The sequence below is a fragment of the Tenrec ecaudatus genome, chromosome 6 (assembly GCF_050624435.1).
Source record: "Tenrec ecaudatus isolate mTenEca1 chromosome 6, mTenEca1.hap1, whole genome shotgun sequence".
In the NCBI taxonomy this organism is placed as follows: Eukaryota; Metazoa; Chordata; class Mammalia; order Afrosoricida; family Tenrecidae; genus Tenrec; species Tenrec ecaudatus.
The window spans coordinates 88,640,228-88,658,619 of NC_134535.1; the positions used below are offsets into that span (position 1 = coordinate 88,640,228).

Consider the following 18,392-nt stretch of genomic DNA (forward strand, 5'->3'; position numbering starts at 1 on the left):
AAACATGCCAAGAAAAAGAATTATCTCAAAGAGTCAATGAAATACACAATTTCTGTACTTTCAACTCTTGCTGTCTGAAATTTCCCATTTACAACACTATCATCCAACTCTTTTTTTGCATTAGTGCCACCCACCCGACAATAATGGGTGCTGATCTGCAAAGTGGGAGTCATGCTGGCTGATAGTGAAGGTTGTGTTCACTTTGGCTGGGCCGTGATTCTCGGTGGCTTGGCAGTTGTTTAGTGATGCCATTGGCCAGTTCTGTAACCATGTGGTTATTCACCATTTTGTGATCTGATGTGGTCATCCTCCATTTTCACCTAACACCTCTATTCATATACGGATCTGGTCTTCAGAATTCAGACAGGCTGATAAGTGAAGAGAGTGTATGTTCCAGGCTGCTTTCAATGCCACACGGTTGTAGTAATGATTTAAATCTATTAATTTTCAGCTCATGAGAGTTTTGATTTTGTTGATATTCACACTCCTCAAATAGACTCATTGTTCTAGTTAAATTAAGCTTCCTGTGAGTTTGCATTTTTATGAAATGTGCAGTCTGCTCTTCTGGAACCAGAGTTACAGGTTGACTAAATTAGCTTTGGGGGTTTATTCGTGTTTTCTGCCTTAAAGAAATAAGAGCACCCGAATATGGAGAGGAGCATTTCCAGACAGCATGGCCTAGACATCTTACTAGCAGATATTCCAGGATTCCTGTGGGAACTGGAACAGGGTTCTCAAAAGGAGAATTATGGGGCATTTAGTGGAGCGCGGGCAGGAAACTCGCTAATGCAAAAGTTGAAGGCGTCTCTTAACTGAAACCTCGGTGCTTCAATCCCACCCACGAGTTTCCCCACCATACCCTCCTCCACAGCTCTGTGGGAGAACCCCTTTAAGATGGCAGCCTAGGAAGCCCTGGGCGGCAGGCAGAACTCCTAGAACCGGAACCACAGGCGTGCCAGTGCTGGGCTGAGGCGCACAGGAGGGGATACAGTGCGCCCTCAGCTCAGGGACACTGGGACGCATCCCCTTGCTCTCTGCAGAGGTGGTCAGCAGACACCTCCTGGGATTTTCCTTGAACACTGTGTTTCTCAACTGCTGCATCACTGACATTTTGAACCAAATAACTGTTGGCGGGGAGCGTGCCGCCCTCTGCTTTGTAAGATGTTTATCAGCATCCACTGGCTTTGCCAGCCGCTCCCCCCCACCCCCACCCCCCACCACACACACCTACTTCTCCCCATGCCGGAAGCAAGCACTCCTTCACTGTGACAACCCAAGTCTCCAGACATTGCCTAATGTCCCCTGGGAGTCCCAGCTGTCCCTGGTTGAGAACCACTGCTTGAATACACCTCTTTCTCTGGCCTTTTTAGTCATCATGCCAGGAACTCATAAATATTCCAGGCACAGTGGTTAGGATATTAATGATACCTTCCATTTATATGGTACTTTTCAGTTTTAAATGGATTTTCCCATTAATCTCAGCATGCGCAGACCAAATAGAAAGGTTAGAAGGTAGTCGCTGAGGGAAAACCATGAGGCGAGGCAGCACAACATGCTCGCTTCCTTTTGTTCTCCTGTTTGTTTTGGTTTTTTTGGGGGGGGGCACTTAGCTGGGATCCCTGACTGTTTGTCTATAGAGAGATGATCAGGCAAGCTCACTTCTTAGAAGTGAGTCATCCTCGGTATTGTTAACACAGAGTTACTGTTGCCCAATCTGGGGGGGGGGGGGTTTGAAGCTGGAGGGGGGGGGGTTGATGGCACAATGGGTTGATGGCTCTGCTGCTCAACCAAAGGGCAGGAGTCAGAACCTCTTTGGGAGAAAGCTGTGACAGTCCGAATCTAAGATTTGCAGTCTTGGAAACCTGTCCTTCAGGGCCACAGTGAGTTGGAATGGACTTGGTGGCAATGTGATAAGGGACAGTGAGGTTTGTGGTCTCTGTTCTGATTGACTCGAAATTTTAATTAGAAGTTAACACCATAAAAAGATGATTCGGTAGAAGAGAGCGCCCGATGTAAGACTGCTTAATGCAGTCTATATATTCAGGAGTCCCATGCGTGGTACAAGCAGCAGGAGCTGGTTCGCCGTTTGGAACCATCTCTCCATACTTGTGGGCCTCAGGGAAGGGCTGGCAACTGCTTCCCCCAAATCAGCCACCTGCCGAGCACAGCTCTACTCTGGCACACACAGGCTTACCCATAGTCAGAGTTGAGTTGACAGCTAGTGTGATCCACCCGCAGTGCTCTAAGACCGCAACAAACCAATCATCAACTGTGCCCAGAGGAGGCTGACATGAAGATCCGCAAAACATGCCCGCAAGCACATGAGGCTGAGAGAAAGAGAGAGAGAGAGACAGTTGTATTAAGCCGACATGGGCTTGAGAGTGTGAGGCCAGGACAGTGGTGTCACCAAAGCGGAGAGCTGCTAAAGAGCGGACCCGGGTCAGCAGTGGAAGATCGAGAAGGAATGTGATGGGAGAGAAAATTAAAACCTTTTTATGAACATTCTGGGCTTCCAGCGTCAGCTCCCGGAAATTAGGTGTCATCCCCATCCCTTTAGGAATAGTTGCTGTTCGCTGGTATTTTCAGGCAGAGTCCGAGTCTGTAGAGGAGAGTCCACCCATGGGTAGAAAGCATGGACGCAAGACCCGGGAGGACCTGAAAGGAACGAGAGGATTGGAGGGGCCCTGAAGGAATGAGGGGGACCCGAAGGAAGGGGGCAGGACCTGTGACTGGTTAGTGGGTGGGGTTCCAGGCTCTGGATTTCAGGTCTGGGTGACAAGGAGGATGAACCATATCGTTAACAGAATTAGACGAGGCGGCGGCAAGAGGGGTCAGGTGATGTGTTGTTTTAGGGATGTAGAGTTTGTTGCAGTGGCAGATGTCCACCCGGAGGGGTCCAGCAGGCAGCTGGGTCTGAAAGAATTGGTGGACATTTTTCTGAGCAGGAAGGACCCCCAGTGGATCATGTCTCCCTTCAGCCTTCTCATTTTACAGATGAAAAAGCATGTGACATGATCATTACCAAGTAGTATTCAGAGGGAGAGCCTATTTCATAATGCAAAGGAGCTCTAATTTTATCAAATGTAAAAGACTGGGGGAAATGATCTGAAAGATGTCCTAATGGTATCGATTTGGACAGCACCGACTGGAAGTCCTAAAAAGAAAAGCATGTAGAATGTATGGGGCAGCAAGAGCAGAGGGCCAAGGAGTCCGTGTCCCCCCCGCACCGCCCCACTCCCGGCCTCTGCCCTGTACACTGAAGGGAGCAGGAGGAAGGTGCGCTGGCCGAGTAGCCAGAGCTGCCTGTGGGAGGATGCTGTGAGGAGCAGGTCCGTGGAGGTCAGTGAGCAGTGCTGGATATCATGGTTTTCTCTTTAGGGCTTCAAGTCTGTGTGTGGTCAGTGCAAGATATGACAAAAATTTTCTGGTAAATTATCAAGGGTTCATGATGGAGGAGGGTGGGAAAGGGACTAATGAGCTGATACCAAGGGCTCAAGTAGAAAGAAAATGTTTTGAAAATGATGACGGCAACATATGTACAAATGTGTTTGACACAATAGATGGATGGATGGATGGTGATAAGAGCCGTACAAGCCCCAATTAAAAGATTTTTTTAAAAGTCAGCTCATGACTACTTTTGAGTGTTCCTGTTTTCTCCTTCCCCTTGCGATCTGTGGGCCCATTACTGTCTGTTTAGCTCCCGGGCCCATAGTCACTGCCCTAAGGAGCGGACTCCTCTCCAAGCAGTCTCTGTGCCGTGTCCTATGGTCACACTCTTGTTGGCCGTTCAGTGTCTCTGACTTTCTGTGCAAGGGCTTTCTGCCACTGCAAAATGCTCTCTCACCAGTTAGCAGTTCTTTTGTGGCTCTTGGAAATCGAAGTGGACATTTAAGACGAAATAACTTAACAGGGTTCCTGTGTCCTTTTAAAAATTGCATACATATGAAAGCCTAAAATGATAGGCCAAACATTCTATAACTCCCCTCTGCCTGGAAAGAAAAGCCCCTCTTCCCGCTCCCCAGGAGGCTGCAATCCATTTTCCTCCGTGTCTCCAACCCTGCAGCAGCGTCCTGGTTTCTCAGACAAACCTGAGACCTTGTTTCTGAACGTCAGGATAAAACCCTGGAGTGTGCTGTCTACGGTGCCACGACTCTCCGGAAGAGGATTAGACCCTCCCTTTTCCAGAATGTACTCATTTTCTGCTTGGTAATTTATATACTGCCCCCCAGTGTATGCTTATAGTAGCCCTGAAGGACTTACCTTGTTATTCCTCTATAGGCGGGTGTTGTGCTACCCTGAGGAAGCGTGATGGTCTTAAGCCAACTACTCAGGAGTAATAGAAGACTCTCTGCAAAAAAGTAAGGGACCGATTAGACCAGCGCAAGAGAAAAAGCATCACAGGAGTCCTGGGACCGTAGACTACTCAATTAGAAGCCTCGGTTAACCTCCCTATGAACCAACATTGCTGTTCATTAGGTTGAATACACTGCTTGTAAGCCCGTGTCTCATCAATTGTCTAGTATCCTCTGTCCAAAAATATATGCGAGCGGTCTGTTCCTGGTCCTTCGAGCACAGTCCAGCTTGTCAGCCCAGGAGCCCGACCGAGTCAGCGACTGCCTCGCTAAATGAAGCGTAGTAACCTAGCTGAACATGAGAAACTCACCTTGTTCCTAACGGCCTTTAACCCGTGCGAGCAGTTAAACACACCCACACGCCCTTCTCCTCTTCCCCTTTCTGTCTCTCCCAACGTGACCTTGACTCCTCCAGGATGTCTCCAAACCCTGCCTGCACAATTTGCAAGGAATGTCCTCTATCTTGTGAGACCTTGAATTAGCACCTGCAGCTGTGCTGTTCCCCCAGCCCCGTTACCCTGCCAACCTGATAAGAATGTAACAGCTAGACTATCCCTCCCTTGAGCCAGTCCCTTATATTGAACTATACAAAGTATGAAATTTCTGTGCTATGAGTGGAGAGGTTTCCAGGTGCTAGCCTACTCTCAGTCCAGCTGTATAATCCAGACTTTCATTATTAACACAGTGGTGTGGCCGAGCTCACCTGTTTACGACACCCACAAGAACATTAATAATAGTTGTCAGTCAAGGTTCAGAGATTCTTCTCGATAGTAAAATGGACGCAGTACAAAGGATTATCCACAGCCTTTGAGTTGATAATAACTCATAGCAACCCTCTATGACAGAGTTGGAACTGCTTCTTAGGGTTTCTGATACTGGAAACCTTTAAGGGGGCAGACAGCCTCATCTTTCTCCCAAGGAGCGGATGGTGGGTTTGAACCTTGCAGTTAGTAGCTCAAGGCTAACCCAGATTAAGTGCCTCGGGATTGCTGGTATGGTGGGCCCTAGATTGGGATGACTGGAATGATTACCAGAACTATATAATCAACCGACCTACTAAGCGAACCGCTACTGTCACCTTAATCTGAAAGCCAGGCGTTCAAGAAGCCATGATCTCAACCGCTGGCTCCAAGAGCACATCACTCTAGCTAAAAATGGTGAGCAAGAATCAATAGGCACAACTGTTGCCTTCAATACCACCTGCCCCAGGTAGGATTGACCCAGCACAATGGGACACCACACTATCACCACCATTACTCTCCACGCTTGGTTCAGTATAGAATTTATAGCTTTCAAGAGTGCATGGGATTGGTAGAATCTGAAGCACAACTAGAACCCTCGCTGCAAGGGAACCTGGGAAATGTAGTAGTCAACGTTCCAACTCCTGCAGAAATAGGCTGAAAATCAAAACAATAAAAACTCACTCCTATAGAGTCAATTCGGATTCATGGCTCCTATAGGCTAGGGCAGGGTAGAACTGCCCCTGTGAGTTTCCTAGACTAACTTTTCATGGGATTTCAAAGCCTCATCTCTCTCCCAAGGAGAAGCTGGTGGTTTTGAACTGCTGATCTCAAGGTTAGCAGTCCAGTGAGTAACCACTACACCACCAGGGATCCCTAGACTTAAAAAACTTAGGAACAAATAGTTAGAGGACAAATCTATTGGCTCCACTACAAGTTTACAAAAAAACAAAAACAAACTGAAATTGTGTTTTTGCTTATTTATCTTGGAATTTACTTTTGGCCAGTCCTCGAATGTGTTTTAAGTTAAAATATATTATTTGGCTTTGTTTTCTTTGTCTATATAATCTTTTAAATCAGCATATACTAGAGCTATAAGATCCTACTTCCTATTTCTCAAGAAGATGTGCCTTGATCCCTCTATGCAAGCCAGGTTCATTAGAATGGTCCTATGAAGCTGTTCTTTATTCCTCTGGCCTCCGGCCGGCACTGCAACCAATAGAATGTCTTCCTTTCCTGCCTGCCTAAATTCCACTTATGTTTAAAGACACAATTTGAGTCTTACCTCTTTATAAAAACTTATCTGATTTCTCCAGACCCCATTTATTTCTCTTGTTTGTTTATGGTAACTGAAGTCTTTGTAGGCTTGTTTTGCCTTATAATTTAGTCACAGTTGTGCAGACGTTTTATGGTACACTGACATTTTATGCAATGGTCTTGCTTGCTGAGATAGACTATAACCAACTTGAGGCCAAGCAAGTTTCTTCATATGCTGCTCTCCCCCTTTAATGTAGAATGCTACAGAGTATGACCTTAATATCTTCTACATTGTTAAATTAATAAAACCCATCAGTAAGCATACCATGATAACAATGCTTGTCTTAAGTTCCTGGCAAGGTTGCAGCAAGGATCAAATATGTTCTGTGCTGTGTAAACTGTAGTGTATAACCTCTTATCATTGTTGAAAGATTGCAGTTAAGCTTGGGTTAACATCAAGAACTTCACACTATGACACCCCCCTTCCCCCTCACCCCCCCTCCCACTCTGACCTTATTTAATTTTTGTAATCTGGTAATCACCTTTCTCCATCATTGAAACAATCACTTTTGTTTCTTGAACTCAACCTGAACTTCCTGCCCTTAGGCCTTCAACAATAAGGCTTCTCCCCTGAGAAGGCTCAGCTCCATTTGCCAACCTCCTGTTCTTCAAGAAGCCTGATTCTAGCAATAAAGAGGTGGATGGCAATTGGTGACCTGATTCGGAAGTTATGTAAGCATGAACAGTCATGGTGTAGGCTCTTGTTTGTTGATATGACTCATCATAGAAGAGGATATCTTACTAAGTGAAGGAATGCGTATTCTGAAAGCTTTATGTGTGGTATGGTTTCCATCTTTGTAAATGGACTCGCCCATGTCACCCATTAGGAGACGTCACACGACCAGGCCTCATTGGGCTCTGTTATCAATAAGGCCACCATGAGTTGGAGCTGAATTAACGACACAGAAGCACAAAGACAGCATCACATTCTACTTGTACTCCTTCCTCGACAGATATGTACTGCCTGCCTGTGTGGCCTGTGCGATATCCACATGCATCGAAAATAATTGGCTGGCCGTACCCCAGTGGAAGAGGGGTCTTCATAAAGTCTGTGGAAAAATCCCATGATCCTTCTGTGCCTTTTCCCCTTGAGCTCTTTGAGAAGGCCCCTCGTAGATCTAGCGATCACTTCTGCTTGCTGAGATCATGGGTGAATTTTTGAGCTTTTACTTATTTTCTTCTCCGATGCAAAATTGCACTTTCTCATTTTCCTAACAAAAAAGTTCTCTATTTACTAATAAAGAACTAATATATTAAAAGATGCTTCCTCAAATTCCTTGTAATACTACATGAAGACAGAAGGTGAAAACCAGTCTACAATCCCAATCTTACAGGGAGAGAGGAGGAAGGAGTAGAGGCAGGAAAAAGAAGGGAGAGAGAATAGGAAAGAAAGAAAATAAAAAGGAAATAACTCCGAAACTACTATGGGTTAATGACGTTCTTATGCCTGTCTCTCTTACACACCCCACAGGGAACTTGCTTTAGCTTTAGGAGCAGGAAAACAAACCCCCAAACCTTTTCAAGTTCCAATCCAAATGTGACTTTTCTGTGAAGCTGCTCTAGATTCCGGAATACTAACTTTTTTTTCTCTTTTTGAATCTTTTTATCACATCTTGTTAGTGACCATCATGTGAATTCCTAGTCATAGCACCACCCACACACCGGAAAGAAACACTGCACGGTCTTGCTCCCACCTCACAATTGTTCCTGTGCTGGAGTTCACGGTTGCAGCCACTGTGTCAGTCCGTCTTGTCAAGTGTCGGTCTCTTTTGCCCTGCCCCTCTGCCTTACCGGGCATGATGTCCTTCTCCAGGGACTGGTCTCTCCTGACAGCATGTCCGAAGTATGCAAGACAAAATCTTGTCATCCTTGCCTCAGGAGCACCTGTGGCTGTCTTTCTTCCAAGACAGACGTGTTTGTCCTCTTAGCAGGCCACAGTCATTTCAGTATTCTCCAGCCCCACCATTCACTCACAGGGATTCTTCTGCCTTCCTTATTCAGTGTCGGATTTCCACATGCTTATGAGGCCATTGAAAATCTCATGGCTTGGGTCAGGCTCACTCTAGTCCTCCAAGTAACATCTTGCTCTTCAACATTCTAAAGAGGTCTTGTGCAGCAGACTTACCTAACACCATGTCTTTTGATCTCTTGACTGCTCTTTCCATGAGCACTGATTGTAGAGCCAAGCAAGACAAAGAACCTCAACTTCAACCTTTTCTTTGTTTATCATGGTGTTGCCTATTGGTGCAGCGATGAGGATTTGGGTCTTTCCATTGAGTTGCAATCCATATGGAAGGCTGCAATCCTTGATCTTCATCAGCAAGTGCTTCAAGTCCTGTGCACTTTCAGCCCGCAAGGGCATCTGCATATTGCAGGTTGGGAATAAGCCTTCCTCAGTCCTGATGCCACATTCCTCTTCATGTGATCCAGCTTCTCTGATGATTTGCTCAGCGTGCAGGTTAAATGAAAACGGTGAGAGGACGCACCATTGGTGTGTGCACACCTTTCCAGATTTTAAAGTATGCAGTATTCCCTTGTTCTGTTCTGCCTCTGGAGCCTTGGACACCTTCTTCACAAGCACAGTGGCGTGTTCTGGAATTCCCATTCTTCTAAAGCTGTCTGTAGTTTGCTATGATCCACACAGTTTCATGCTGTGGCATACTCAATAAAATACAGATAAACATCTTTCTGGTATTCTCTACTTTACATCAAGATACCTCTGATGTCAGGAATAGCTCATTTCACGTCCTCTTCTGAATCCAGCCTGAATTGGCAGCTCCCTGTCAAAGTGCTGCTGTAAGCAGTACATTGTTAGATGATGTTCAGCAAAATTTTACTTACAGGTTATATTAACAATATTGTTATATAAGTTGAACTTTCTGGCGGGGCACCTTTCTTTGAAGGGGGACATAGGTTAATCTTTTCCAGCCAGTTGGCCAAGTATCCGACTTCCAAATGTCCTGGCACAGATGAGTGGAGCGCTTCCAGTGCTTCATCAGCTGGCTGAGACATTTCAATGTACCGAGTGCTCCTTAGAACGCAATACACAGGATTAATTGAATTTATAATATTTTCCAAGTGTGACTTCAACCTTAGTAATGACTGCCACTAACTGTTTTTGCTTCTCCTCCGTTTCCAGTTTTTATTTTCAAGAACAAGTTATGTTTAAGATAGATTATTTCCTAACAACAAAAAATGTATTCTGTGATTAACTTGGTATTCGGCCAATACTGACCTAATTTGAGTGGCTAGAACTTCCTCATTCTTTTTATTCTTTCCTCCTTTGTTTCAGTTCTGTAAATTACTAGTGATGTGGATTTGTCTTTGTCCGCATACATGCTCGCTCATACACACACGCACAACGTATCAAACATTTCATGGAAAATGGAATGAAGACGTAACGGGAATTTCCCACAAACTCTTTGAAGCCCTCTTGTATTTGATAGGAAAGCTAAAATCCATGTATTTATTAGACCCCAGAGCTATTATTAGTCAATCCTTCCTTTCCTTGAAGATTTTTGTCTGGTGCTCTATTTCCCATCAGTTCATTGAGAGGAAAGAACTCTTTTACCGAAATGAAAAGCACCATTTATGGAATTGAAACTTGCTTCCAGACTGATAGGATCACATTGCCAGTATCTGAAGAAGTCAAGCTATAGAAGAGGCAGTCAGTGTGACAAGACTCTTAGTGCTGCCTCTTTGGACAGCTTCCATCCAAGAGTGCTGAGGGGGGAGGGACAGGAGGAGGAGCAGGAGTAATGCATTTCAACTTCTGCAAAGTGTGTGCAGATTGTAATGGATTGAAGGCATTAAGAATCGGCAGAGATGGGCCATGTCTTAACCACCTGCCAGATTGCCCGAGGGCCAGGAGAGGTGAGTCTCGATCCCTCATCCTGCCTTCCGAGAGGGGCCCCTGGCCTCCAGAAATGAGGAGGTTCCTGGAATCTGAGGTGTCAAAAGTTAGTCAGGCTGTGGAGCTTTTTAAAAGTCCCGGAACTACGGGAGCCATGCCAGATAGGAGACTGAAGTGAAAAGGAAACACGTAGAGGATGGCGTTCGCGAAGAGGAGGAGAGAAGTTCTGAAGAAGTATCATTCTAGAGGCTTCTTTCGATGGCCCGTCAAATGTCAAGGCGCAAGATGCTCCTCTGGGATGGACGAGAGTGAGAATAGTGTGCTTCGGGGGCTGCGATGGAGCCATCTACTCAAGTCTGACTCCTGGTGACCCACTCGCTGTGCTGCAGAGTAGAGCTGCCTTCTGTCCTAAGAGTCTGTTGGCTGCAATCGAGACCGAAGAATTGCCAGGCCTTTCTTTTACAGCGGCACTGAGTAGGTGGGTGCCACCACGCCTTAGGTTAGTGATCACTGACACCCCAGAACCCCCTTCACTGTGTGACAATCATCTTCTGGAACCAGGGTCAGGCAAAATGCCGGAAAACGTAGTCTAATGGAGACTGGTGAACTCCACGAGCCATGGGCCCGAAGTCCCGCTCTCCGTCTGGAACTGAAGAGACTCCCATGTGAGAACTATCCCAGGGCAGGACTTACCCACGCACATAGCATAGGCAGAGGAATGGAAACAGGAAATGCAGGGCTCAAGTGGGATAAGTGATGGCCCCTGGAGGGGATTGTAATGGATGAGTTGAAACCATACGAGTAAACTTTAAGGGTGAATCTGATGCACTGTTCTGCACACCTTCATCCAATTCTCAATAAAACGTGAAGACAAACCAAAATGGCATCGCCCCAGGTGGTTTGGAAGTGGAACAAGACTCTGACGTCCTGCCTTGTTCCATGGTACCCCACTGAGGCTCACCAGACTCCCTGCTTTTGAAATTGTAATTTCAAAACAAATAAACAACTGCTGTCACCTGGCTTTGGCTGGTGATGCTGTATGTGTAGCATGTAGCACGTGTCTTCCCTTACAAACTACTGACAACCCCTCAGAACATGAACTCATTGGGCAGGGACAATGTGAACCTTGGAAGCCTCTCATTTTTAGTGAGGAAATAGAGTATCTGTTGGATTAACCAAAATCCCCTGAGTTGGATTTTTCAGTTCTCTAACTCCCTGATGAGAAGTGATTTCCTTGAAGAGATTGGTTTAATCTCTGACAGTGGATGGATAAAAGGTTTGCTAAATTCCCATACACGCATTTGTTTTGCTTGCCCCCCAGGTTTGGCATCTGATCCCCCATGATGCCATTTACTGAGGATTTGCACTTTGATGTAAGCCGGGATTTCTACATCAGAGGTGGTTATTTTATTTTTTAATTTTATTTTCTCTGTGGAGTCAGCCAGACACGTGCCCTGTGATCTGGCACATTAAGTAACTGTCACATTGTATGGCTTTCATTTTTAACACACTCTTCCCATTAAAGGGCTATCTGTCTTGCCTGCGGCTGGGAGGGAAGTTTGTTGAAAGGCATAAAACTTGGCGTACATGATTCCTTTGGTGCAGCGAGTAGTAAAATGTAAACGTGGCGTTGTCAGTAAGTGAATCACTCAGTGGCTTGTGATGGTTCAGATTGTGTTATTCTCATGTCGAATGACCTTTTTCCCCTTGTATTTTAGTGTCTCCTGACATTGTCACTCTGTTGCTGCTGTCTACTTGTAAATACACTTGAAACGGGAGAATTTGGACCAGTCTGTTGAGTAGACGTCCTTCCCCAAAATGATGCATTTTAAAAGTGGACTTGAATTAACCGAGTTTCAAAACATGACAGTTCCTGAGGACGACGACGTTAGCAACGACTCCAATGACTTCACGGAAGTGGAAAACGGTCAGATCAATAGGTGAGTGTTCTTCCACCAGCACTTTCTCTCCAGTGAATGATTCTGATGTGCAGTTATTCTTGTGAATTATTCATTACCAAAGCAATGCTCCATTTGAAGATGTCATTTGAATTTCTTATGTGACATCTGTCGGGCACAGTCTGCAATCACAGTGAAGTAAATAGGAAAGTCATTTATTCATCCTTACAAATCTTTCGACTGAGTCTAATAAAAATGTATAAACACATTAGACCCCAAGCAGCCCTCCCTTTCCGAAAGCTCTGCGCTTACGGATTAGACCAAATCCTTCGCCATCAAGTGAATTCTGACTCATCGGGACGCTGTGGGACAGGAGTAGAACAGCTCAGAGGCGTCCAAGGCTGAAATCTTTACAGAAGCAGACAATCTCATCTCACCCAGGGAGTGGCTGGTGGGTTCTCACGGCTGATCATTCGGTTAGTTGACAGGTGCTTAAGCACTGCGGCACCAGACTGCTCTAAGGATTAGACGGAATGCATCCCCTATCCAAATGCATACTCCAGTCATCTAACCTCACCCACATTTAAGTCAAGCAGTAGTTAAAGTCACTGTGGATTGTGGTAAAACTATATATACACCACTACGGGAATCATTCATGATACGGATTTTAAATAACCGTAACAGTGATTGAGCCCAAACAGCTAGAGAATTTGCATATGAAATCCAACCAACTAACCAAACTCTTTGCCACCAAATCCATTCTGACTCATAGCGACCTTATAGGACAGTGCAGAACTGCCCCTGTGGGTTTCTGACAGTGTAATTCTTTGCAGGAGTAGAAGGCCTCAACTTTTGCCTGCAGAGCAGCTGGTGGTTTCAAACTGCTGACCCTGCAGTTTGCTGCCTAACACATTACCCACTACTCCTGCCACCAGGAGCGGCTGAAAGAAGGGCCCAAAAGTCCCAAGAAATAGGGAGGAGGAGTAGGAGGCACACACAGGGTGGGGAGGACTCTGGCCCAGAAGCTCATTCACTAGCAGTGGCCTTGGGCAAGTTCTTCCAAATTTGGGTGCTGGACTTCCTAATTTATAAGTGGAGGATCACAGGTCTTTGATACTTCCTTCGACTCAAAAAGAATCAGTGATTTTGGGTCCTCTCTGACCTGCTCATTTTGTAGCTGGATTTTTACTTGGAGCGTCGAATCCCTGGGTGGGGCAAAGGGCTGACATGCGCGGCTGCTAACCAAGAAAAGTGGACTCCCAAGACTCCTCAGAGGCACCTTGGAAGAAAGTCCTGGCCATCTGCCTCCAAAATATCAGGCACAAAACCCCAGGGGAGCACCCTTCTTTCGGACAAGGGTGGAGTTGCCATGAATTGGAGAGCACGCAAACTTCAAGCCGAACACTCTGCCATCAAGTCAGTTCTGACTCATAGCACCCCTACACGCAGGGCAGAACTATCTCTGTGGGTTTCCCGGACCGTAACTCTCTACACGAGTAGAAAACCTCGTCTTTCTCCATGGCTTCAAATTAGGAACCCAATGCAGAACCACTACGCTACTGGGCTTCTCCTTTGGAGCCTACTAGATAGCAACTATCAACAGCAGGAGAGCCTCCTTTGGCGTGAGGACTGCAGTCTGTGGGAAGCATGAGGCCTTCTGAAGGCTAGCGGGAAGAGAGTGGTCTCTCCGGGATACTTCCTGGGACAGCCGGGATGTTACACTACTTTGGAGGAATCAACAGGAAATTGGAAACAATTACCAAGAAAGCAAACTCACTGCCATCAAGTCGATGCTGACTCGCCATGACCCTGTAAGACAGGGCAGCACTGCTCCTGTGGGTTTCCGAGCTCTTGATGGGAGTAGAAAACCCCACCTGTTTCCTGGGGAGCAGCTGCTGGTTTCAAACTGCTGACCTTGCAGTGAGCAAGGGATAACCACTGTGCCACCAGGGCTCCTGAATACTGGAAATTGCTCCCTAATTCACAGTATATTAAAAAAAAACCCAAACTATTTCTAAAAAAGGACATTGGGGCGGGGAAGATAAGAACATTAAGTCAACTAAGCCGGCACGTTCTTAGAAGCCCTCTCTCATGTGCTACTGTGCGTTCTGGCATGGTGTGTGATTGAAAGCCCAGCCCAGCACTTGGCTGCCATCATTCACATGCGCCCTTGAATATGAGGCTCCTGCCTCTCCTTCTTCACTCCCTGGAGTGTTTTCAGAGGCCAAGCCTCCCAACTCAGGCACATTGCCTCACTCTCACCCAAGGACTGCTTTCTTGTGTGAGTGATGCTTCTTATTATTAGACTTAGGTTTCCTTCTTTCCTCTTTCTGGGTAATATTAATAACAACTACACTTGCTTAAGTGCCGAGCAGTTGACATTTATTTTCCCTTTAGAACCCAAGGAGTCCTGATGGCCTAGTGGTTATGCATTGGCCTGCTAATCTCAAAGTCAGCAGTTCAAAACCATCAGCCGCTTCATGGGAGAAAGACTTTCTGATGTCATAAAGATTTGCAGTCTTAGAAACTCATGAGGGCAGTTCTGCCCTGTCCTTTAGGGTCTCTATGAGTCAGCATTGACTGTCAGTGAGACCCTTATAATCATCATGCAAAGCACGTATTCTTTTGCATGGGACAATTTCAGAATTCCTTTTGCAGGTGAGAAAAGTGAAACTCCCAACAAAGAAACAAATGAAAAAGCCACAAAAGAACAAATTCAAACCCGTTACTGTCTAGTCCATTCTGTCTAAAACTTACATCCAGAAATTCTGTCCTCCCCCGAGGTCTCTGGTTGTAATCCCCAGGGTTTGGGGAGAGCTTGGTCTGTAAAGGTTCTGATACGCTGACATGGTGCGCTGTGGGTTCCTGGAGAGTTTGGTCATCCCTGCTGACCCCACACTGACTGGGTGGCAAGCGTTTGAACCATCATCCTCAAGGCAAAGGACACCTCAGAGGCCTCAAAAGGAACGCCAGATCCAAGACCAGTCTAGCATCTAAGCTAGACGTCAAACGTTTTGCTTATTAAAAATATTAATTGATTTGATCATTTAAATCCATGATTACTATGTTGTAGTAGTCAGTGGAAGGAACGCCCAGGCTGGTGCCTGACCTGGGCACAAGCCTGATGAGCTCACTGCCCCGTAGACTGTGACTAAGGCCATGGGTTGGACAGACAGGGAGGCGGTCGGTCTTGACTGCTTGCTTTTGTAGACTCTGGTCCCACTATTGCAAATGCAGGGTGGTATGTCTATTTTTTTTCCTTTATTTTATTTGCCCTCCTTCGCTGACAGGGGACATACATTCTTATTTCATTTCTGGCTCTGGAATGAAAATCTAAAATTAAAAACAAAACGTCAACCAAGGTAACTAAAAGTCCCCAAAGACCCCTGCCATGTTTTCTTTACGGTTCCTCCCTGTAGGCAGACCCAATGGCAGTGGGGTTTGTTGGTTGGTTTGCTTGGGTAATGAGTTAGCTTTGGGATATGCCCCGGTGACACAATGGATAAAGTGCTCTCACCCGCAGAGTGCGGTGGTTTGAACCCAACAGCTGCACTGCAGGAGCAGGAAGGTGGCCGTCTGCTGCTATAAACATTCCGGCCTTGACAGCCCTGCAGTCCATTCTCTGCCTCACAGGGTCCCTAGGACTCGGCGTCGACTAGACGGCAGTCAGTTGGAGTGATATGTTTTATAAGGTTTTTTTTAATATAGATGGTTCTTATAGTTTGACCCAGCTTAATGTATGTTAGTAGTTAGTGATCAGAAATGGATTACGAGATAAGCACAGCCTTACTTGTGCTTACTTACTCATCTGCCGTGAACCATTTTACATGTTTCTGTAGTGGAATTAACAATTTACTTGAGTCAAACCAAACTCACTGTCATTGAGTCAATTCCGACTCAGAGAGGCCCTACTAGGCAAGGGTAGAACCCCGGGGGTTTCCAAGACTGTAACTTTCTGGAAGTCGAAAACCTCTTTCTCTCGAGGAGTGGTTAGTGGATTTAAACTGCTGACCTTGTGATTAGCAGCCCAACCCTTAACCCACTCTGTCACTAAGGCTCCAAGAAAGGCGTGCCCTCCCAGTCCATGATCTTTGTGAAAGCCACATCTAGACCTCCCGACTTCCGACTGTGTGCGTTCTCATGCACCTGAGAGGAAGGATGGCCGATGATAGGGACCTAAGGGAACCTTTCCCCGAGGCAGTGACTGACAGTAGCGGTGCCTCATGCTAGGGGGCTAGAGAAAAGGTTAAAAACAAGACAGGAAAAATAAATAAACAAACAAATACATAAAAGACAAGATGGGCTTCTGGTCTCTAAAGACTTGCTACTGAGGTGGTAGCTTTTCTTGCAAGTGAACTACAGGACAGAGATTGGGCTTTCGCGTCCTGTAAAGAGTTACTTTCAGAAACCTGCAGGGCAGTTCTGCCCTGTCCTACCCTGTCTAGTCAGCCCACAGGCAGGGAGAGGTCTGGCTGAGTTGGTCTAAGACCAGGGGAGAGAGTTCTATGTACTCTTCTAAGTCACAAGCTCTGGATCCCTTCTCTAGAGTGAGTTTTTTAGAGAGGACAGACTTCTTAACTTCTTTCTGTTTGTTTTCCCATCAAACAGGTTCAGGCACTAAAACTCGGGTTCTAAAACCTCAGGAAAATTATTTGATTTATTATTATAATATTAAAATATTATAAAATATTTGCTGTGTAAATGAGAGAGGAAAGAGAGAGGGGGGGGGAAGGAGAGAGAGACTGACTAATCCCACAGCTTTGGGTTTAGATTCACATTCAATCCATGTTTTATCAAGAGTTGGCCGTGTGGTCTTGTGCGCTGAGCCACAGTTTCACCCCCGTAAGCTAGGCATGCTAATGTAACTTTTGGAAAAGTACTTAATTTCTTTCCAGTAGAGCTAATAACACCAGTAGATCACAGATACAGCATTGCGAAGCTGGACGAGAAAATCCCTGTCAGCCTGCTAGGATGAGCAAAGTCGGCATCCACCAGAGTGCATCCCTCTTCCTGTGGCACCAGCCTTTCCTTTCCACCCCGAGGAGCAGTTATAGCATGTGTGATTGCTGGTTATTGTTCCCTTAAAGTTCGTGAAATACTCGTGGTTTATCCTAGGGCAGTGGTTCTCAACCTGGGGGTCAAACGACCCTTTCACAGGGGTCGCCTGATTCATAACAGTAGCAAAATGACAGTTAGGAAGTAGCATAGAAAATAATGTTATGGTGGGGGTCCCCACGACATGAGGAACTGTATGAAAGGGTCTCAGCTTGAGGAAGGTTGAGAACCACTGTCCTAGGGGTTTCCAGGCACATATCTATTTGCATGTTTATTGGCGGCTATTTTACTTTTCCCTACATATCGATATTGTTGTTCTGACCCAGGAAGCATCTAACAGATTTTCAGTGTCTCTCATAAATAACTGTTTTTAAAAGAATGCCGTGGTGGCTTAGCAGGTGAAGCACTCGGCTGCTAGCCGCAGGTTGGTAGTTCAAGCCCACCAGCTGCTCTGTGGGAGAGAGACGAGGCTGTGTGCTCTGTGAAGGTTTACCGCTGGGGAACCGCATGGAGCGTGCCGCTCTGTGCTGTAAGGTCACGGTGGGTCGCATCAGCTCCATGGCAGGGCATTTGGTTTGGGTTTTCACTTCTCTACCATGCGTGGGTCTTTGTGTATCAGGATTTACATTGCTAAATTTTTATCATTTGACAATGAAAAAACCCTTGAAAATGATCCTTGTCTCTTCTGATAAGCTGTACACAACTTAGAAAAGAAGATTCCATAACTTCATCCAAGTTTTTTTTATCTGCTTGCTTTAATCATTCCTGTCGCAATTCAGTTATTTTCTCTAATAAGGCACACAGTGAAATGTTATTGCATCTAGACAAGCCTCATGTTTGACACTGCTTTTTGTCTTCTGCTGACAGTCTCCTGGTTAAAAATAAATATCCACCACTCCCTGTCCCCCTGTGACTGTCCGTAATGCTTTACTGCACGTCTTCCATGGTAGGAATTATACTGGGCCTCATCACACACCTCCCGTCTCCTGGATCAGATACTAGTGTCTTGAGGAACAGTTTTGAGTGTCACGAAAACAAACCAACCAACAAACAAACAAAAACAAGCATATGTGTGCCTATGTATCCATCATCATTTCCAAAACATTTTCTACTTGAGCTCTTGGTATAAGCTCCTCTCCCCGCCCCCTCCGATGTATGGCATGTTATAAGAGCTGTA

At 45.9% G+C, this 18,392-nt stretch overlaps 1 protein-coding gene across 1 annotated transcript in view; it reads left to right on the top strand.

Annotated features, from left to right (window-relative positions):
• The window catches only part of SLC38A1 (solute carrier family 38 member 1), a 92,445-nt gene that overhangs the window by 17,318 nt on the left and 56,735 nt on the right, over positions 1 to 18,392 (top strand). Inside the window, exon 2 of the mRNA XM_075551836.1 lies at positions 11,981 to 12,202. Coding sequence (XP_075407951.1) covers positions 12,081 to 12,202 — 122 coding nt within the window. The 5' untranslated portion in view covers positions 11,981 to 12,080. The remainder of the gene's footprint in view (positions 1 to 11,980; positions 12,203 to 18,392) is intronic.